We start from the raw sequence: 24,359 nt of genomic DNA, 5'->3' as shown, positions 1-24,359 counted from the left end.
CAAGGTACTCTTGACTAGGCCTTAATCCATGGGTCAAAGGATACTAGCATGACACATCCTAGGGTGTTTTACAAGTATTCTAACAAGCAAAGTCTTAAGAAGAAAAAGCATCTACTAGGGCCTATATACACTTGTCAAGCTTCCCAAGTAGACGGTTTCGCAAAATTTTACTAATATGCAACTACATGCTATGATGCAACTAGCATATAAACATCCTAATGCAAATGATTCTACCAACTAATATGACATATAAACTAAATGCAATTCCTAGGTTCACATTGTTATACCGCATCAATCAAAATAAAGCCACATAGTCATTAACATAAATAGGAAAAAGGGGATTGGAAAGATCATACCATGCGGTCTTCATGATCCTCATGTCTCGGATGTGGCATAGTCAATCAATGTGAACAAGGATAATACAAACACAATATGTACAATAATATATACATGACTACACTACAAAGGAAATGAACTTGTTTTTGGTTTTTCAAGTTTTTCAAATTTTTATGGTTTTTCGAAATTTTTTGATTTTTTTGGATTTTTGAATAAAAGTTAAGTTAGAATTCCCCATCCCCACAGTAATATGGGCATTGTCCTCAATGGCCAAAATGATGGGAAATCATGCAAGCATGATGCATGAATTCTACACTAAATGCAAGCTATACTATACTACACTACATGATGCATGGGTTTTTGTTTATGACGGAGAGCGTAATTTAGATTACCTCCCGTTGCGTATGCATATACTTCCCCAAACCAAGATAGACATTATTTCTAATGTCCTAAAGTTGGGGGTAGTTCATGCACACAAGATGCAATGCATGAAACTAAATTTGTCATTTTGGATTTTCAAAAGTGGGATCAATAAAATAAGAACACCTCAATGAGGCCGAGGTGTTAGTCCTCTATGTTGCTAGGACTCTCCAACCATAGACAAAGTCAAATAATGTACAAGTTAACAAAACATAAACTTCTTTCATGAAACTTGAAAATTAAAGAGAGGAGATGAGGAAACTTTACTTGAGCTTGAGATGGGTGCCTCACGCCCGCTTCATCTAGCTATGAAAAGATCCTCTAGAGATCATCGTCATCTCCCTCTATATCACTATCCCATATTTCCTTGGATGCATCACTTGTATTCGGGTCCATGAACTCGTCCTCTTTACTTCCAAGCTCCACCGTGTCCCCTCCGCAAGAACTGTTGCTCCCTTCCTCTTGTCGCCCGTTTGCCCCTTCATTTGCCCTCTCCGAATTGGGGAAGAGTAAATCCATTTGTGCCCAAGAGGGAAATGCTCCCTCCTCACTAATATTTCCCCTTTGAATCATATCGTGGTATTGAGGATAGAGTGCATAATAATTGTCCACGGTAGCTTCATATTGTCGGAAGTGCAAATCTTGTAGAATTCCCGTTACAAAGTCATCACGGGGAAGGATAAAGGGGTTGGGATGGTTGTACCGTTGATAAGGAAATGGGTAGGGAGGCACTTTGATTTTCTCATCTTGAGGTTGTTGCTCTTGTTGTTGTTGTTGTTGGGGATTTGGAGGTGGTGGTGCTTGCCTTGCTTGGGTTGGGTTTGGATGGATGAGGTAGGATGTGATTGGTGATAAAGGTCCCCTTCTTGGTTAGATTCTTGGTAGGCCGGTCATTGGTAGGTAGATTGGATCACTTCCTTTCGTTATCCACTTGATCCTTTTATCAACCCCCTCAAGGGTTATCCAATGATGATGAATAAGAAGAAGGTCTTCATTTATCCTTGTATTTCCGGAAAGAGGAGCATACTCATTATTCTCATTGAATTTTGGATTTAAATGCTTTGCAATCTTCGTAATGAGCCCTCCATTAACAATGTGTTTCATCCCATCATCATCACTGTTCCTAAACTTCGCCCATTTTTCGAGTAGCACAAGAGGCGCATTGAAGCGGTACCCACCCCTTCCTTGGATATTGAGATAAGACTCCATGAACACAAGGTCAAGTTCGTTCACTATTGTCGGATCTCGGCGAGCAAGTAGAGTGCCGGAAAGGAACCGGTAAGTGAGTCTCAAAATAGGATTTTGAATGTGGAAAGCTAGACACTCCTTGATGTACATGAAATCTCGGCCGGTCATGGCCCTCCATAGGGGTGCAACACTATATCTCTTCGGTTTTGATGTCCGGGTAGGCGAGACATCGAGACCAAGTACATTAGCAAATTCCACTAGAGTCATCATTCTTGAAACACATTCCAACCTAAATTTTATGCATATTGTTCTATTCAAGGTTGTAATCTTCAAGCAGCTCAAAAATTCAAGCACAAGGGATCGGTAAGTTTGCTCATGCATGTGGAAAAGGGTAAAGAGACCAAACACTTCAAAAAGGGCTTCCATTTGATGATAAATCCCAAGTTTCCTTAAAGTATTATGACATAAAAATTTAGTAGGGAGAATGTTCTTACGAAGAAGCCGGTGGAAAACGAGTCTTTGCACATCGTTGACGAATTCAACATTTGAGAAGTCATCAAGCCTTGTAAGATCCACAATTTCTTCATGCTCCCTTCTTAATGTGTTGATATGGGAGGTAGAAGAGCTTCCTCTTACCCTTGGTCTTCTCCTATCCCTAAAGGAAGATCCCTTTGGTGGCATTCTTTGATTGTTGAGCTGAAATTTTTGATTTGTTAAAGTATAAAGATGCTCCTTGTGGATTGAATGTTGCCTTTGGAACCCTAGAAAATTGAGGCTTTTTGATTTTGTGGGGTAAAAGAGTGATTGGGTTATGCTTTGGAGTCATAAGGAGGTAGGTTTTTATAATTCAAGTGGAAGGAAGGGTGATGTGTCACAAATTGTGTGGTGGGGTGTAATAAAATTAGGAAAAATCGTGGTTGATTTACCGCGGGAAGACGAGCGGATTCGAGCATAAGACGCTCGGATTCCAGCATTTTGGGACGAGCGGATTTGAGGGAAGACGCCCGGATTCTGTCACAGTTGATTCTCCAAAAATATGACGCCGCCAAGACGAGCGTCTCAAGCCTAAGACGCTCGGATTTTCTGAAAGAAGACGGGCGTCTTTTCCCAAAGACGGGTGGATTCTAAGACAGGAACCTTTCTTGAAATGCGCTGGCAAAAAGACGGGCGTCTTTCTGCAAAGACGAGCGGGTTCCTCAGGACGAGTGTCTTCTCTGCTGGGACGCTCGGATTCTTCGACATTCCCAAAATTTCAATTTCATAGCCTAAATGGACGGACGGATTCTGCTAAAGACGTCGGGATTCCCGCTGGACAGGCGGATTCCAAGGAAGACGCTCGGGTTCCTTACTTGCGGCTTTTCCTTTGATTTCCTTCCCTTTCATAAATGCTTCCCCACACTTGGAGATTGGTTCCTTCCTTCATTCAAAATTCGTTAGTGACCCTCCCTCACTTACTCTTATGGACATAGTTTATGTTTATAATTAAAGGAATGCAATAAAATTATAAATACAAGTTAGAGGGTTAGTATATTTACAAGTGGTGGTTTAGGGAGGACTCCACCAAACTCTCCCTTTTGATGATTCTTTCAAGGATGAGAAGGCCCGAGGTAGGTGACCTCGACCTCTCCAATAAATGCTCCCTCATAGAATGGCTTCAATCTTTGACCGTTGACCTTGAACTTGCTTCCATCTTCCGCCTTGATTTCAAAATCCCCATATTTTCCAACTTCGGTGATCACGTAGGGACCCATACATGTAGAGTTCAACTTTCCCGGAAAAAGTCGGTAGCGGGAATTGAATAGAAGGACTTTATCCCCTTTATGCAAGGCTTTTTGCTTAATCCTCTTGTCATGGAGCAATCTTGTCCTTTCGTTGTAGATCTTGGCATTCTCATAGGATTGTAGTCGGAATTCCTCCAACTCTTGAATTTGAATCATCCTCTTTTGACCACTTAATTTGGGATCAAGGTTAAGTGCTCGGATTGCCCAAAAAGCTTTGTACTCCAATTCGATTGGCAAGTGGCATGCTTTTCCATAGACAAGCTTGTAAGGGGAGGCTCCTATGGGAGTCTTATAGGCCGTCCTATAAGCCCAAAGAGCGTCATCAAGCTTTGTGCTCCAATCTTTTCGGGTCTTGTTTACAACTTTCTCAAGGATTTGCTTGATCTCTCTATTCGAAACTTCAACTTGTTCGCCTGTTTGAGGATGATATCCCAAGCCGGTTCTATGTTGGACACCATATTTGGTCAAAAGAGATGCGAGCTTCTTTTCATGAAAATGCGTTCCTCCATCACTTATGATTGCTCTAGGAACTCCAAATCTTGGGAATATTTTTTTCTTGAAGAGCTTGGTGACCATTTTTGCATCATCGTTTGGAGTGGCAATTGCCTCCACCCACTTTGAGACGTAGTCTACGGCCACAAGGATATACTTATTCCCATTGGATGTCACAAACGGACCTTGGTAGTCGATCCCCCAAACATCGAAGATCTCCACCTCTAGAATGCCCCTTTGTGGCATTTCGTTCCTCCAAGAGATATTCCCCGTTCTTTGACAAGCATCACAATGAATGATGAATTCCCTTGTGTCTTGAAACATTGTAGGCCATTAGAAGCCCGATTGAAGAATTTTTGCAATGGTCCTCCTTTCTCCATGGTGCCCACCGTAGGGTGATGAGTGACACCCTTCCAAGATTCCTTGGACTTCCCATTGAGGGATGCATCTCCGGTAGAGCCCATCACTACACTCTTTGTAGAGGTTTAGGCCATCCCAAAAGTACCTCTTTACTTCGAATAGGAACCTCTTTCTTTGGTTGTGGTTCAAATTTGGAGGGAGTACTATTCCAACAATATAGTTGGCATAATCGTCAAACCATGGGGTGATGTGCCTTTCAAGTTGTGTTTGAATGGCCATCAAGATATCGTCGGGAATTGAGTCATTAATCGGTGTTTCTCCTTGTTCATCATGAAACCGGATCCTTGACAAGTGATCCGCCACTACATTTTCGGCTCCTTTCTTGTATCTTATTTCCAAGTCAAATTCTTGAAGAAGAAAAATTCATCTCAACAACCTTTGTTTTGCCTCCTTCTTTATCAAGAGATGTCAGAGAGCACGATGATCCGAAAAGACAATCACCTTGGATCCAAGTAAGTAGGAACGGAATTTGTCCAAAGCATAGACAATGGCAAGAAGCTCTTTCTCGGTGGTATCATAGTTCACTTGGGAGGGATCAAGAGTCTTGCTTATATAATAGATGGCATGAAGAGCCCTTCCTACCCGTTGGTCAAGAACCGCTCCAACGGCGTAGTTACTAGCATCACACATAATCTCGAACGGTAGTTCCCTATTTGGAGGTTGAATGATTGGTGCCGAGATTAGTGCTTCCTTGATTCTATTAAAGGCTTCAACACACTCATCAGTGAAATGGAATTGGGCATCTTTAAGTAAGAGTTGAGTGAGGGGTTTCGCTATTTTTGAAAAATCCTTTATGAAACGGCGATAGAAACCCGCGTGATCGAGAAAACTTCTCACCCCTCTAACATTCACGGGAGGTGGAAGTTTCTCTATCACCTCAACTTTAGCTTTATCGACCTCGATGCCCTTTTCCGAGATTAAATGACCCAAAACAATTCCTTTATTGACCATGAAGTGACACTTTTCCCAATTTAAAACAAGACTAACATCTTCACATTTTTGCAATACAAGAGAAAGATTATGCAAACATGAGTCAAAGTCCTTTCCATAAACGCTAAAATCATCCATAAAAACTTCTATTATGGTCTCTAGGTAGTCGGAGAAGACACTCATCATGCATCTTTGAAAAGTGGCGGGGGCATTACATAAACCAAAAGGCATCCTCCTATATGCAAAGGTACCATAACGGCATGTGAAGGTGGTCTTATGTTGGTCATTCGGGTGTACAGGGATTTGAAATAATCCCGAATACCCGTCAAGGTAACAAAAGAATTTGTTGGAGGCTAACCTCTCAAGCATTTGGTCAATGAATGGTAGGGAAAAATGATCCTTCCTTGTTGCGGAATTCAATTTTCGATAGTCAATACACATACGCCAACCGGTGATCTACCTTGTGGGTATTGAAGGAAAAGTAGATCTATATACTTAACATATTCCTATATGTTATATTTTAATTTGTCATAAAATTAATGGTGATCTTATGCATGCAAACTTATAAACAATATAAAGAAGAAATCTTTATCTTACATTGGAATATTGGTTTATATGGGCACAAGAGAGATCTCCTTTGTCTCTTGTTCTTGTGCTTTCCTTAGTGGAAGAACTAAGATCAAAGTGTAGGATCTCTCCCAAAGCTTAATACCCAAAGCACACTCTTAATTTAAATTAATAATATGAATACTAGACAATATTAATTTTGCAAGAAAAATTGACCCAAAAATATTATGGAACTCTCTATTTTTCGGTTAGAGAGAAGGAAGAAAAAGAAGAGTTTTTATCTTTCTAAAACTCAAATATTAGATGAATGAATAATGAATAAAACACTAACTACATTTTAGTGTATATTATGTAAAATAAGATGAAAAACCAAAGTGATTTTTCATCTCAAAAAACCGGGTGGAAGAGGGCATGGGAGGGAGCCAATGCATGCAAGAGTTGTTCTTCACAATGAGCATTAGGGTTGCATGGCTAGTTTAGTAGGTAATAATTGTGTTTACCACTCACATTATAAACACAATATTATCCTTAATCCTCCTTAATTTCGGTACATATGTGTAAAATAGAATCCATTTTATTTTTGTCAATTTGTCTTATGTCACATGTCATATGTTACAAAAAATTGTTATGTATTTTTAACATATTAAAAATCAACTTATTAATAAAAATACGTCATATATAAAAATCGACTTAGTAATTCATAATTACTTGTACCAAAATATTTTACCAATTTATAAATCACAACAATTTGTATTTATAATAATTCATTCAATTTCAATTGTTTCCTTAAACAATAATTTCATCTGAATAATGAAACAATTCGATTACTCAGACCGTATCTCATTTAATCAAATTTCAATGAGATACGTAAATAATACTTCCAAAATCTTCCGTCAATTTTAAATATTTTAATTGACTCGTAACGTTATACGATCAATTCAATGATCAATTAAGAGTGTTGCCCTATAGGTATGATCTAGGGGATCAACTGATCACCACCGTCGCACGACAGTAATGTCAAACTCTAGTCAGCCAATCATTACCGATATGTGTGGACCAGTTGACAGTAAAATATTACTTCCCAATTGTATCCTTTATAATGAGACTTAAACATGTGATCATCATGATCAACAGTCGTGATCGTATTATTGTCGGAGGACACATATTCCAACAATCTCCCACTTGTCCTCGACAAGTATGCGTCACCAATTCTCTTGTCCTATTACTATCTCCCACTCAATGCAAGGTGTCTTTCAGGTCGTACTTGCAAGTGATCATATCGAGAGTGGTTTCCTCGATCTGGAGAATAACTGATTGACTGGATTTATCCACCTTGCATACATTCCGAGCATGGCCACACATTTCCAGTTCATTACTCCTCGAGTGGCCCTGAGATATTGTTATAACCCTGACTAGGGGTGGACAATTCCTATCGCACTCATTCCCTTCAACTAGCCACAACCATCATAACCCAAAATATGCCCATTTGACCCCATTTACGAAGGTCGTAGTAACACAAATCAAAATTAATCTGAAACTGTGCCATCTTAGGCGAATAGTCTTTTGTGTCAAAAGAATCGACTCATTTGAATACTATAGCAGCTCTTGCCACGACCAGGCTATATAAATTTGCCAGAACTCTATAAGCGGTCATAAGGCCCGACAAAATGTTCCTAACAGTCTGCCTATGTGATCGACTAGTCATCTCACATGACTCTATGGCACTTGAACTTGCCATCAATCGCATCACACTTTAGTCACTTCGAGACGTCACCTCATACAAGTAACTATGGGCAAATACAGTGCCAATCCGTGTTCACTTAAACGGGGTTCAATTGTCTCTACAACCCGTTGGATGTAACAAAGTATAAGGTGAGGTAATAATAACTCAAACGACAAATGTCGACATCACACATGGGTAGTCAATACCATATTACAACCTTGTGATGCATATCGTAAGTGTGTAAACACTCGTTGATTGCAATAGAAGTTTAAAATGTTACGTGTCCATGTGTTCAAACTTCTTAACCGTATTATCCTTTATATTCATGTTATCACTCATAGCATGAACCTTACCAAGTACACATCAAGGTTCCCGACCTTGGTTTCGGTTCTTTATCTTGAAGGAACTTCGTTATCGGTTATCATATAACGAACAAATTTGTGGTGAATGATATAACTTGTACTGATCAAGTACTCCATCCACACACAATGCACTAGGTATATGTTTTGTAGAGTCTTGCAACAATTTGTTAAGATGATTAGCCTAGCACTTCGCACAAGTCCTTGCATATTAGGAAAGATTAGTTTTGAGTAACTTCTTACTTCAACTAAGTATCTTTTCAAACTTCCTATTTCTCCTTTTGGCTTGAAAAGTATAGGATTTTCATAAATCTTTACGTGTGTTCGGATTCTCTATAATATGTGCAACCTCTTGACACATAACAGAGTATTCTGTCAAACACTGAAATCGCTCATCGGATTCTCCTCGAGAATTCATGACGTTTCTTGTATGGCTTGCCAATCATCATGTTCTCATACATATGATTCACCATTGGACATGCGCATGATTATTCTAATGGCGGAAACATTAGTTACTAATAATCATGAGATCAACCGTTCTTAGGTTCAATGAACGACCATGACTACTAATGGCAATTCCATTTTCATTTACATGAATAACCTATGTGTATGTTGATACGATGTGTATTTCTTAATACTAATCCAATATCTTTTGATGTAATTGGATTCATCATAGTCCATATTCATCCATAATTGAAAAATCAAATACTTCTTTGTGAAAGAAGATATTAGCTCGTCATTCCTAATGAGTAATGAGTTGTAAACATTCAAAGGATGTTAGCTCCCACTAAATTCCATGTCTTCACATGATAATTTCTAAACTCCCACTTAATTCCACATGTTTCGAAATTGATTACTCAATTGAAAACATTTCAAAATTGGAATGTATGTTGCTTTGCAAAGTTATTAAGATGAAACCATATATGTTCCCATCATATCCTTTCAAAATTCCTATTTCGAAGAGGTCTCATCTTAACCTTATGGAAATAGATTTTAAATCTCTAACACATTCATGTCATAATGATGTGTGGCAATGTCATTTATTAAATATAAGTAATATCTAACATACGTCCTTCAAAATATCCCTTTTAGAAGGAGGTTTAACCAATTCATTTTCATAATGAAGTTAAGTAATGACTTTTGCATGGTTTAACCTTTAGCAATTGAGGATATCGGTATATCAATCCTTGCAACCTCTAGTCATAAATATCACTTATTACTAGGATGTTACTTTGATTCATTTAGGCTCTTAAGTAAATATCAAGGTTGAAACTATTGGTCAAAATTTTTCATAAACTAGTCAAAACTCTAGTTAAGACTTTATATTATTCATTTTGTTCCAAAACTTTCTTTTGGTCTCCTCATGTAGTTATCTTGAGAACATACTCGTATGATTACATCACTTGGTCTCTTAAGTCATATAGAACTTACTTGAGACCATATATCTCATCTATTTGGGTATACTATGTGAATAGATATACCTTCATTCTCTCTTGCGTAGATCTCATTTGCACAAGTACACAAATTTATCTTGCCTCGTGTGTTGTGTCCTCATTTTTCTCCCACTCTATATTTAGAATAAATACACTAGAGATTCAAATATAGCATATGAGACACAAATAATGATGTTGAAGTATAAGGAGAAATATCTCATAGATTGACTAATAGTTTTAGATTTCGTAAGTGTACTTGGTGATTGACATTCCTTTAAGAGAGTTCATAGACTCAAAATCACTTTGTAAATGATCATACACAAGCCTTAAGCACGTGGACATATAATGAATCCCGTCATTATATTTGTCTATTAGATCACTTTAAGTTATATGTTTCTAAGAACAAGCATTTAAATACGAATTTTAGAACAAAGGATAAAATGATAAAACGGGTGACTTGGGTTGGAAACCAAGCCACCATTATCCAAAATACAACCAATTATCCAAAATACCTTTCCATATCGAACATGGAAACTTAAAGGTTCTAAAATTCAAAACATGAATAAAATAAGACAATAAAAAGCAAAGCTCCATGAAAGTTATTCCTAGCTTCTTGATGGTTTCTCATGCTTGCTTTTCCTTTCCCTTGTCTTTGCTTGGTGGAGGCCCTATTTACAATAAAAAGGGAGATACATTATCACAACTTTGTATCATAATACCATAGTTGAATTAGAAACATAAAAGAAGGGATAGTCATTTATCTACTGGAGTGATCTTTTCAGCCTTAATATCACCAAGGTATTTGCAACAATTTCTTTTCCAATGTCCCATACCATTACAATAATGACATTTATCAAGAGGACCCTTCTTGATTTTTGAAGTGCTAGCATCATTAGCCTTAGCTTTGGTGAAAGTGGGAGTTTGCTTCTTACCCTTCCTCCCATTCTTCTTGAACTTCCCCTTGCTCTTAGTGCTTATGTTAAGCACATCCTTTGCAGGGTTCACATTTAACCCCATGTCCCTCTCGACTTGCACAAGTAACTTGTGCAATTCTTCAAGAGACACATCCTTGTCTTGCATGTTAAAATTCACCCGGAATTGAACATATGCTTTGACTTTGGACAAGGAGTGTATAATCCTATCTACAATGAGTTCTTTGGGGATTTCAACCTTTTGAATTTTCAAGGTCTCGACATGCTCCATAAGTTTGAGCACATGAGGGCTAACCTTTTGGCCCTCTTTGAAGTCGAGATCAAAGAATGCTGCGGCCGCCTCATAATGGACGATCCGCGGAGTTTGTGAAAACATTGTCACAAGCTTGGAGTAAATCTCATTAGCGGTGCCCATTTTAAAGGCTCTCCTTTGGATATCCGCCTCCATCGCAAAGATCAATACGTTTTTCATTGCGGCGGACTCCTTATGGTAAGCCTCATATGCTTCCCTAGTGGCGGCGGTCGACCTAGTAGTAGGTTCGGGTGGAGAGGCCTCGGTTAGGTAACGAAGCTTGTCGTCACCTTGGGCGGCTAATTTGAGTTGGGCATCCCAATCGGAGAAATTTGACCCATTCTTTTCAAGTTTACATCGATCCATGAAGGATCGGAGCCATGATGAATTAGCGAGAGGCGTGGCGTTAGGGGTTGGTGTTGCCATTTGTTATGAGAAAAAGAAGTGGTCTACAAAACAAAATAGAAGGAGTAAAACAATTGTCGTTTTAATAATAATACTCGTAAAAATTTATAATTTAAACAAGTTTTATGCATTTTTCTAATGACCTCTACCCAACTAGATAAATGATTCCAAGACCCAAATTCATACTAACTTAGGGCACGGTGTGCCGAAATACCCTTTGTTAACATAACTTGGTGGATTAACCTTTTAATCGATTCTACTTTTAGAACTCTTGGTCAATAAAATTTACATTAATATTTATCTTTAGCCCGAAACACATCCGGAAATCGTCGTGAATACTTTCGTTGAGTATAACCCAAATTTCGAATAAATGTGTCCATAATCCAAACTCATATCAACTTAGGGCACGGTGTGCCGAAATACCCCTTATTAATATAAATTCGGTGGATAGACATTCATCACCCACTTCCCCTACGTAACAAGGTTTGTACCCCGGTATGGCCGAGTGCACTCCCTCACGAAATAGGTTTTCATGGTTTCTACTATTTGGTAAGGCTATGTCTCAATTGATTGTTTTAGCGAGAGGTCATGTCAATTTATTATCTATCACGTTTTAAGTGAACTAAAGCGGTGAACCTACGATAATTTTAATTGACACGGTCGATGAACTCGATTAGATGAGGATGCATGTTTTAGTTATGGCGATTTAGCGATGCATGTGACATATAAATAAAGTGCAAAGCGTAAAAAATAAAATCCTAGTATGGCCTTCCTAAAATAGAAAAACTATTTAACTATTACATATTCGGAAACCAACTCCATTGGTCCCTTGAACTTCGGTTGTGGCACGCATCTCGAGGTAACACTGTCTTTATGTATCGCCATCTTTAAGAAATCCGTCTTTGGGAACTCCGAAATGAATAAAATTACATAATAAATTACATAATTTCCTATTATACATTTGTAACTAAAATAAAATAAATCTATTAAATTACAAAACGGTGATATGAGTTCACAATAAATTACAACCGAATCGATATTCCCATACATTTCGGGTAATACCAATTAAAAACTAAGGCCATACTAAGTAAAAATTACATAATTCAAAATTACATAAATTAAAATTATGACAATCATAAATAAAATGCAGCATTATAATATGTATGAACATGCCCAAATTTATGCTAAATCGTCTTTAAATAGCCAATATCGTATATTACTCGGTTTTTACGGATTTGCGTGATTTCAACATTTTATAATCACAAAAATTACATAAATTCATATTTATGCATAAGTTAATTACCCTAACCTCTTAGGACTCAAAATTTAGTCTTCACTAATTATTTGACCATAATTAACTCATATTTCTAAAATTGTTCATTAATGGACCTAAATTACAAAAATAAGCTTAAAACTTCAAATAAATCACAAAATTTCAAATAAATTCAAAATTTGAAATTTAAACTCATGAACATTCTGGAAAAAACACCATGACACTCATAATGTTCAAAAACTTAGGTTAAAAATTTCGACATTTATCCGGAAAAACAATGTTGCGGTTTATCGGTTTTAAAAAAATAATCATAAAACATGAGAAAAATTGTATCCATCAACTTTTCAATTTTAGATCTGAAAAAGATAATAAAATGCAACATATGATGTTTTTCCTTAGTCATAGAGTATGTTTTATTAATATTTCACTAATGAAGTCACTATTCATGCTATTTTTCTTCAAAAATCCATAAATCATGCAAAAAGACTTCAATATAGCCTATTATTTTACACACATCTTGTAAAATTGCATGTGACAACATACTAAATTTCTATGACCAGATTCGAAATTTATCTCATATTAACCTATTTTACATCTAAATCCGATTTAAAGAATGAAAAATCCATTTTTCGAGCATAAGTCCAAAAATTATGAAAATTTACAGGTCATCTCAAAATAATATATGTGACAACGATATTTTAAAAAATTATGAAAATTTACAGGTCATCTCCAAAGTTTAGCTAATTTTAGTCCGAAAATGACATTTTATTCATAAAATCATATTTTAATGCCATTATTGTATAATATGAACAATAAAAATCCATAAATTAACCAAAATATCCTAAAAACATTTTAGGACCAGAAATTTTAACATGCATAAATTAATTTCGTGATATTTCATAATAACACAAATTATACAAGTTTTATATGTTAATCTTATAACTCGGAAAAACTCTTAACCGATTTGCATGCAAACAACCATGGCTCTTGATACCGATTGAAGGAAAAGTAGATCTATATACTTAACATATTCCTATATGTTATATTTTAATTTGTCATAAAATTAATGGTGATCTTATGCATGCAAACTTATAAACAATATAAAGAAGAAATCTTTATCTTACATTGGAATATTGGTTTATATGGGCACAAGAGAGATCTCCTTTCTCTCTTGTTCTTGTGCTTTCCTTAGTGGAAGAACTAAGATCAAAGTGTAGGATCTCTCCCAAAGCTTAATACCCAAAGCACACTCTTAATTTAAATTAATATTATGAATACTAGACAATATTAATTTTGCAAGAAAAATTGACCCAAAAATATTATGGAACTCTCTATTTTTCGGTTAGAGAGAAGGAAGAGAAAGAAGAGTTTTTATCTTTCTAAAACTCAAATTTTAGATGAATGAATAATGAATAAAACACTAACTACATTTTAGTGTATATTAGGTAAAATAAGATGAAAAACCAAAGTGATTTTTCATCTCAAAAAACCGGGTGGAAGAGGGCATGGGAGGGAGCCAATGCATGCAAGAGTTGTTCTTCACAATGAGCATTAGGGTTGCATGGCTAGTTTAGTAGGTAATAATTGTGTTTACCACTCACATTATAAACACAATATTATCCTTAATCCTCCTTAATTTCGGTACATATGTGTAAAATGGAATCCATTTTATTTTTGTCAATTTGTCTTATGTCACATGTCATATGTTATATAAAATTGTTATGTATTTTTAACATATTAAAAATCAACTTATTAATAAAAATACGTCATATATAAAAATCGACTTAGTAATTCATAATTACTTGTACCAAAATATTTTACCAATTTATAAATCACAACAATTTGTATTTATAATAATTCATTCAATTTCAATTGTTTCCTTAAACAATAATTTCATCTGAATAATGAAACAATTCGATTACTCAGACTGTATCTCATTTAATCAAATTTCAATGAGATACGTAAATAATACTTTCAAAATCTTCTGTCAATTTTAAATATTTTAATTGACTCGTAACGTTATACGATCAATTAAATGATCAATTAAGAGTGTTGCCCTATAGGTATGACCTAGGGGATCAACTGATCACCACCATCGCACGACAGTAATGTCAAACTCTAGTCAGCCAATCATTACCGATATGTGTGGACCAGTTGACAGTAAAATATTACTTCCCAATTGTATCCTTTATAATGAGACTTAAACATGTGATCATCATGATCAACAGTCGTGATCGCATTATTGTCGGAGGACACATATTCCAACAGGTATTAACTTATTCTTTTCGTTTGTCACCACCGTGGTACCTCCTTTCTTAGGTACCACTTGAACGGGGCTAACCCACAAAGAATCTGATATGGGATATATGATTCCCGTGTCAAGTAATTTCATTACCTCTCATTTGACAACTTCTTGCATGTGGGGGTTTAATCTTCTTTGAGGTTGAATGGTAGGTCTATGGTCTTCCTCTAGATGAATTCTATGCATGCAAAAGTTGGGACTTATCCCCTTAAGGTCATCTAGACTATAACCTATAGCCTTCTCATGTTGTTTCAATACATCAAGCAATTTTCCCAATTGGTTCTCATTAAGTCTATCATTAACAATCACGGGTTTGGTCTTTGATTCATCAAGATAACCATATTTCAAATTTGGGGGAAGGGGTTTTAAAGTAGGAGTTTGTACCTCACTTTCCTCCTTTGAAGGTTCATTGAGAATTTGCTCCATCTCCATTAGACATTCCATTCTCATTGCATATTCAACTTGTTCTTCATTCTCATCAATCTCATCACATTCGAATTCCATGACGAATTCCTCTTGCTCTTGAGCTTGTACGATGTCTTCTAGGATGGATTGCTCATCTTCTATAGGTTGACATGCTTCCACAAGGATGTTATGCACTAATTCGGATTGTGCATGAGTAAGTTCTTTGTTAGCTAGAGCGGCCTCAAAAAGATCTACCTCCAATTCCCAATACATATTTTTAGCCTCACTTGCTTCAAAGGCTTCCAATGCTTGCATGAGATCTTTGAAGAAAGGTATACTTAAGTGGTCCTCTACAAAACAATCTATAAGGTCCATCTTGCAAAATATCAAACAACTCGAATATAGTTAGAACAAACCTTGAGGAGTTTTATTTCCCCAAGGCAAAGAAAGACACAACTAATAACAATACAAGAAAATCAAAAATCAAAAACACGTCCATTTTTTCTGCTTTTAATTACTAAATCAGAGTTACTCTTATGCTAAAACTATCAACGAAGCCATGGAAAGAGAGAAAGCTTCCCCCTCAAGAAAACCCTTAAAAAAATCAAAAACACGTCCATTTATTCTTCTTTTTTCAGCTTGCACCATGGCAAAGACACGAGCTCGTAATAAACAGGCTGTAGATGATAATTCGGCGGTTGTTACAGACACTTTGGAAACTGGGGATTGTATTGAGGACTGGAAGCCCCGACCATTACTGCGGAAACAATTGTTACTGAGGACAATTCAGGTATCAATACTCCTGAAACAGTTGGTCAATTACTCAATTTAACTGGATTATTGGATAAACCTGCTGGAAATAATTTGGGAAAGGAATCTGATAAACCTTCTAGTTCTGAAATTCCACCACCTGCAACTGAACTTGGAATCGGTTTTGCGAAGCCATGGAACATGGTGGCGAAACCTAAACAAGGCATGAATTTGTACTATTATGATAAGAGCGCTGAATCTAAGACGATTGAAATCGTTGAGGATGATGTAATTGATGAGATTAAGTTCTGGAGTAACACATTGATGGAGAATTTCTTAGGAGCCAAACCTAAACTTAAACAGGTTGATGAATATGTGGCTAAGTACTGGAAGAATATTGACAGACCTATTGTGCAGTATTATAAAAAAGGATGGTACAGCTTTAGGTTCCTCTCTGAGCAGGATATGAATGAGATCCTTAAGGGAGGACCTTGGAATATGGGCAGCAGTACTTTGGTTCTGAAGAAATGGTCACCTAGGTTTTCTAAGGAAATGGACTCTGTATCCATTGTTCCTGCTTGGATACTCTTCCCTGACTTAGATCCTTTTATGTGGTTAGAAAATGTTTTGAGTAAGATGGCAAGTGTTGTAGGGAAACTTTTGTTTGCAGATCTTCCCACAACTTTCAAATCCAAGCTCTCATTTGCACGAGTTTTGGTGGAAGTTGATGTAGCTGAAGAGTTACCCACTACTGTGCAACTCCAGACTCCATATCATGGGCTCACACAGCAACGTATTATATATGAATGGCTGCCTCATTATTGCCATTGCTGTAAGAAATTGGGTCATGTACAAGAGAAGTGTAAATTCACTAAGATCAATCAGAAGCTGGATGATATGAGAAAGGAATACAGACCAATCCAACGCCCTGTGACTCACTCCACTGTCCCAGTTGCTAAGGACTCAGGAAGCCCATTGCTAGGCCATAATCCCCCTAAATCTGGTGAGGAGACCCCTTCAAAGACAGTTGACAGGAGCTCAGAATGTCATGGACTAGGCTCCTCCTCTACTGTCTTGGAGGTTAGGTCTTCCCCAAATGATAAAGGGGAGGGCTCAGGATGCAGGGTGTTAGGTCTATCTAGGACTGAGGATGTGGCAGTGGCTCACTTGAGTGTTGCCAGGATTGAGGTAGAAACTGAGCAGCAAGTTCTTACTCTAAACAACAAATATGAAGTGCTACATACTGAGGGTTTATTATTGGACACTAATTTGGTGGTCACTCAGGAGGAGGAGGAGCCTGATAAAATTCAATGATCATATCTTCTTGGAATATTAGGGGTTTCAACGACCTAATAAAGCAGCAGGAAGTTAGGGGTTACTTATCTACTAATAAAATAGAGGTGTTTGGTTTATTAGAGACTAGAGTAAAGTATAATAATTCTGCTGCAATTATTAAGAGATTCGCTTAGTTACTGATATTTCTTCTAAGGTACATGATCAACTGATCCACTTGGAACTGCTGCACCATATATCTAACAAGGTTGTGAATGTTACTTTTGTTTATGGGGCAATGATGGAGATGATAGGAAAGCCTTATGGGATGAACTTAGACAGCTGCATAATACTGCTGCTAATTGGATACTGATGGGGGATTTTAACATTGTTAGGGACATTGAGGAAAGGGTTGGGCCAAACCCTCCTTCTCTTTCTGAAATAATGGATTTTAATCAATGTTTTCTTGATTGTCAGTTGGAGGACACTCATAGCTTTGGCTGTGAGTACACTTGGACAAATAAAAGAGATGTGGATGAAAGGATTTGGTCCAAGCTTGATAGGGCTTTGGTGAATCCTGGTTGGTTGGTGGCATACCCAAATACTCAGGTGACCATTTCACCTTCTGGGATCTCTGATCATTCACCTTTGCTGATCCTGGTGGTGGAAAATTATAAAATTACTAAAAGATTCAGCAATTTGAACTGTTGGGAGGATTATCCTGACTATGATACTATTGTCTAGAATGCTTGGGAAATTCCTGTGAGGGGGAATCCTATGTTTAGGCTGTTTGATAGGCTCAAAAATGTTAGGCATAACTTACAATCCTTACATAGAACTCACTTTGCAGGGTTAACTAAAAGAGTTCAGGAAGCTAAGAAGGAACTGGAGGATTGTCAATATCAAATCCATCAGAACCTTCTTACTTCTGAGCTGCTTGTCAATAAGAAAATCATGTTGGAAGTTTATTTGAGTTTAAAGAAGACTGGGAGAAGTTCCTTAATTCAGCGTGCTAAGGTGCAAAGCATTCAGCACAATGATGCCCCTAATAGCTATTTTTTCTCCAGAATTGCTATTAGGAAGAACCAAAGTATAATTGGGAAGATTCATGACAGGAATGGGCAGATCAGAGATGGGATTCATAATGTTAATCAAGCTTTTGTGGAATATTATCAAGCTTTATTGGGTAAGAAGGTGGAGACAATTGGTATGGATTGTAGTTTGCTGAGAGGGTCTCAGGTGCCTGACTCTGAATGGCCTAATCTTTGCAAACCAGTTGAGGAAATGGAAATTAAGAGAGCTTTGTTTTCCATTGACTCCAATAAAAGTCCTGGACATGATGGATTTTCTGCTCAGTTTTTCAAGAAATCCTGGCCTATGATTAAACATGATTTTTGCTGTGCTATACAACATTTCTTCAGAATTGGAGTTATGTCTAAGCAGGCTAACACTACTCTATTGGCTTTGATCCCTAAAAAACAGACAGTTTCCACAATCATAGACTATAGGCCTATTGCTTGTTTTACTGTGTTTTACAAGACTGTGAGTAAAATACTATGTGAACGCATGAAGCCTCTTTTACCAAACATTGTGGGACTTGAACAAGGAGCTTTTGTGAAGGGGAGAAGCATCTTTGAGAATATCATGCTCACTCAATCCCTTATTAAAGGATATGGCCAACAAGGAGTGTCCCCTAGATGTCTCATTAAGGTGGATATTAAAAAAGCTTTTGACTCCCTTCAATGGAGTTTTCGAGGTCAGATGCTTGAACTTTATAATTTTCCACCTCAGTTCCAGAAATGGATTATGGGATGTGTAACTTCTACCTGGTTTAGCCTTAAAATCAATGGTATAATAGCTGGTTTCTTTAAAGGAGAAAGTGGGTTGAGACAGGGTGACCCACTGTCTCCTTTTCTCTTTGTTATGGGCATGGAATACCTCTCTCGTATTCTAAGGGGGATTCATAAACAACATCAAGTCTCTTATCATCCCAAGTGTGGTAGAATTGGATTAAATCACTTGATTTTTGCAGATGATTTAATGATTTTTGTCAGAGGGGATACTCCATCTGTCAGGGCAATTACTCAGTCTCTTGGGATGTTTGCTCAACTTTCTGGGTTACAGGCAAATCCTGAGAAGACAAGTATTTATATGGGAGGGATAAGGGAGGATATCCAAGGAGAAATACTCAGGGCTACTGGATACACTGAAGGAAGTTTTCCCTTTAGTTATTTAGGTGTGCCTCTAAATGAGGGCAAACTGAATAAGGCAATGTTTGCAGATCTTCTTCAGAAAGTACAACAGGCAATGCATCATTGGTCCACTCATCAACTTTCCTATGCTGGCAAAATTAATTTGATTAACACTGTGATTTTTGGGCTAGAACAGTTCTGGTGTTCTACTTTACTGATCCCTAAAGGAGTTATTAAACTCATTACTAAGTTCTGCAGGAATTTTCTATGGAACTCAGAGGAAGGCCACCGGAGACTGATTCTAAAAAGCTGGGCTTATAGTTGTATGCCACTGAGGGAAGGAGGTTTCAATATTAAGGAAGTACTAGCATGGAATAAGTGCATCCTTTGTAAATGGATTTGGGAGATTGAGAGACATTCTGACAGCTCTTGGGTCATCTGCAATTATACATATAACATCAAACATGCTGAGTTTTGAACTATGGATGTCAAACCTTATCACTCTGAGAGCTGGAGAAGTATTCTGAAGGTTCGGGATGAGCTATTGGAGAGAACTGGGAGTGCTGCAAATGCTAGAGCTTTCCCGCAGAGCTGTATCAAGCATGGTAAGCCTCAGTTTTCAATGGTTTATGATCAGTTCAGGCAACAAGGAACCAAGCTTAGATGGGTAAATGCTATTTGGAATAGGGCAGTTCTCCCAAAACACAGCTTTATTGTGACTTTAGCACAGCAGCGTAAATTGGCTACTATTGATCAACTTAACTACAGGGGACTGTATTTGGTTAATAGGTGCATCTTGTGTAAAGCTGTTGTAGAAACGCATCAACATCACTTCTTTCAGTGTTCATTTTCTACAGAAGCATGGCAAAGTCTTCTGCAATGGATGAAGATCTCTGGCCGTACTATGAATTTGAGGAATGAATTAAACTGGATAGCTGGTAAGCATGTGAGGAGGCATTGGAAAGCTAGGTGGTTCACGAGCTGTTTGACTGCACTAGCTTATAGTTTATGGGAAGAGCGAAATCTCAGAATTTTTCAAGGCATTGAACATGACATACCTTACATAATTAGGAGAGTGCAACACCTAGTTAGTGTAAGACTGATTCATGTAACTCATTCTTCTCACAAGAATGAGATAGTTGAGCTTCTTAATGTTTAGAGGTCTAAGTTATTGGTTATACTTTGTAAGAATTTGCCTATTATTCGCTCAAATGGATGAATAAGATGGCTGGCCTTTCTTGCAAAAAAAAATTCAAGAAAATCTAAATCAAGTTAACACCGTCCCCGGCAACGGCGCCATTTTTGGTCGTGATCCCTCGTAGGGTTTAGTTTTCAGTACTTGTCGTTAGGAGCACCTAGACCAAAACACAATTTATAACTTCACAAACAACTCTAAAATTAGTAAAGAGGCAAGTAAAGGTTGGATCCCAAGGGACGGAAATTGAGATGAGATTTCTATTGCAACTAGCGGTGTCTAAGGGTGTCACAGTTGGGGTTTGAAGTAGAAGATCACTAAACTAAAAAGCAATGAAAGTAAACAAGCAAGATGAATTAAAAGGGATGTAACCAATTGATAAAAAGCACTAGGGTGTCATGGGGTTATACGGGATTCATGGGAATTGATCATACAAACATATTCTCAAGTTATAAGCAAGCAATTATTGTTGTGATGGATCGAGTTGGTTTGTATCTAACAATCCTAGGAAAGTTTGGGTCCCAGAGCCGAATCGATTAGATTGTACAACACCTACAAGTCGACTTAATCTTCCCTACTCAACAATATGCATGGTCTAATGAGACTCGAGTTGGTTTATGTCTTACAAGTCTCATTGAAAAGATAGGTGATGGGTAAAAAAATGCAAGGATTCATAGGCTCGCATTTCATCAAACATAACATGTGCATTAGTTGAGATCACAACAAGCAAGCAAATAAACTATGAAATCATATTAATTTAAGCATGAATCATTCCCCATGTTGGTTTCCCCTAATTACCCATTAACCCTAGCTAAGGAAACTTCTCACTCATTATCATGTTGAACATGCTAGCAAGGTTGTCAATCATACCAACAAAGTGAAACATGATGAATAAATGAAAGTAATTAACAATAATTAAAAAGGGATTAAGAGAATTATACCTACTAATGATTCCAATAATAAAGCAAAGAATAAGAGAAGTACTTCATGCTTGATTGGAAGGTTGTCAATCTCCCAATAATAACCCAAATAATCTTCAATTACCCCAAATAAAGGATGAACAAGAGAGAGATTAAGGAAATAAAACTTGTATTAAAACTTGATTAAATGTTGATTACAAGATTGAAGAGAGATTTGATTGATATTAACTACACTAAAGATTGCTAAGAAGAACATGCTCTTCTAATTAGACTAATGGGGTATTTATAGTGGGGATTAGGTACATAAATTAGGGTTTACTAAGGGCTTAAATGACGATTAAGTCCTTGAGGAATCGCCGGTCTCTAGGGAGACTCCGGTCTCTTTTTCGCCAGTCCTAGAAAAAGATGTGCATCCTTCCTTGAAGCTTGTAGAAGACGAAATGGAACTGTCTAGGAATCCGGGCGTCTTTAGCACGGGACGGGCGGATTTGGGCATTCCTGGACGGGCGTCCATAGGGGGAAGACGGGCATCTTGTGGAGCTTTTTCCCGGGCGTCTTGTGGAGGAAGACGCTCGGATTGTCAGACAGTTTCCTTCCTTCTTCTTTTCTTGCTTTTGCTTCATAAAATCCTTGAGGATTTCCTCGGGGATGCAAGGATCTTTTCTCATCATTGCCCATCTACTATAGTATGTACAAAGGCCTTCTAATCTTGTCTCTCCTTGATGCTTGGTCATTGAATTCAATCAATTTAGCCTCATTTTGCCATGAAATGGAAGGTTTGCACTCCTTTCCTACCAAGGACACAAAACCTCAAAGTAAATGCAAAACAAAGAACTAAAGACAATAAATGACCCAAATATGCACTAAAAAGCATGGGAACAAGGCTAATTCGGGGACTAAATATGCTCTAATTATGGTCACATCAGATTTCTAACAAATCTAGTCACCAAAATGATTTAATGTTTCAAAGTACTTAACTCAATTAAGCACATGAGAAACAATTTATTGTAAGTAGATATGTTAGTAAAAAATCAAAAACCCTTTTGATCACGAATAACTTTTATCGATACTCTTCACAAGAGATCCTTGCAATGGATAATACGAGGTTTTTAGAAGAAAATTCTAATTTGTCATTAGTTATGTTGTTTTAATGGAGATTTGAACTAAAATCGAAATGATATCGTATATAATTTGAGGTAAAGAATTAGAACAAAATGATTAATGGAATAATGAAAACAAAACATTTATCGTTATAATAATACTTGTAAATAATTTAACATGTAAATCATTTACATAGTGACCTCTACCCAACTATGATAAATGATCCCGAGATCCAAATTCATATTAACTCGGGCACGGTGAGCCGATTCATCCCTTATCAATATAACTCGGTGGATTAACTCTTTAATCGATTCTACTTCTAGAACTCTCGGTCGATAAAATTACTCTAATATTTATCTTTAGCCCGGAACACATGCGACTACGGTCACGAATACTCCCGTTGAGCTCAATCCAAATTTCGATGTAATAACATTTTACTACCCCACTTCGCCAACGTAACAAGGTTTGTATTACGGTGAAACCGGCTTAACTCCCTTATGAAATTGGTACTTCATGGGTTCTACTATTTGGTAAGGCTATATCTCAATTATTAATTTAGCAAGAGGTCATGTCAATTTGTTATCTATCACGTTTTAAGTGAACTAAAGCGGTGAATTACGATAATTATAATTGACACGGTCGATGACTCGATAAATGATATGCATGTATAGTTATGGCGATTTAGCAATGCGTGCAAACATATAAAGAAAATGCAAAACATAAATATAAAGTCCTAGTATGGCCTTCCTAAAATGTAAATCTAATAAAGTATTACAAATTTGGAAACCAACTCCTTTGGTCCCTTGAACTTCGGTCTTGGCACGCATCTCGAGGTAACACCGTCTTCATGGAAACTCCGGGAAATACAAGTAATAAATAAAACTTACATAATTTCCTATTATACATTTTTAATAAAATAAATCTATTAAATTACAAAACGGTGATACGAGATCACAATAATTACAACCGAATCGATATTCCCATGTATTTCGGGTAATATCAATTAAAAACAAAGGCCATACTAAGTAAAATTACATAATTCAAAAATTATATAAAATAAACTTATGACAATCATAAATAAAATGCAGCATTATAATATGTATGAACATGCTTAATTTTATGCTAAATCGCCTTTTAAGAGACAATATCGTAAATTTTATCGGTTTTTATGGATTTACGTGATTATAAGCTTGTTAAAATCACAAAATGTCTCATAAATCCATATTTATGTTCAAGTTAATTACCCTAACCATCTTAGGACTCAAAACATAGTCTTCACTAATACTTTGACAATCATTCAACTTGATTCCTTAATATTGTTCATTATGGACCAAAAAATACAATATTATATTATAAACTCCAAATAAAATTATAAAAACTCCAAATAATTTCAAAATTTGAAATTCAAACTCATGAACATTATGCAAAAATACCTTGACACTCATAATGTTGAAAACTTAGGTTAAAAATTTCGAAGAGTTTCCAAGAAAAACATCGTTGCGATTTATCGGTAATATCAAATATGATCATTAAAATATGAGAAAATTAATTTTAATCAAATTTTCACTTTTAGATCTGAAAATTTGGGATAAAATGCAACATTGGACGTTTTTATTAAGTCATGAAATATGTTTTAGCATTATAGGCTAATATACGTCACTATTTATTGAA

General features: G+C 36.7%; 1 protein-coding gene across 1 annotated transcript; it reads left to right on the top strand.

Annotated features, from left to right (window-relative positions):
* The first annotated feature begins 19,953 nt into the window (after nt 1–19,953).
* LOC141633039 (uncharacterized) lies at nt 19,954–20,631 on the top strand. Its single transcript, XM_074445536.1, has one exon. It carries the CDS (start codon nt 19,954–19,956, stop codon nt 20,629–20,631), a length of 678 nt encoding a protein of 225 aa, XP_074301637.1.
* The last annotated feature ends 3,728 nt before the right edge of the window (nt 20,632–24,359 follow it).

This window comes from Silene latifolia, chromosome Y, assembly GCF_048544455.1.
Source record: "Silene latifolia isolate original U9 population chromosome Y, ASM4854445v1, whole genome shotgun sequence".
Classification (NCBI taxonomy): Eukaryota; Viridiplantae; Streptophyta; class Magnoliopsida; order Caryophyllales; family Caryophyllaceae; genus Silene; species Silene latifolia.
The sequence above is the reverse complement of the archived record's forward strand: the minus strand, read 5'-3'. Positions and strand labels throughout refer to the sequence as shown.

What these genes read in the sequence shown, in the direction of transcription:
- LOC141633039 (XM_074445536.1), top strand. Translation starts at nt 19,954, where the DNA reads ATGGATGTCAAACCTTATCACTCTGAGAGCTGGAGAAGTATTCTGAAG.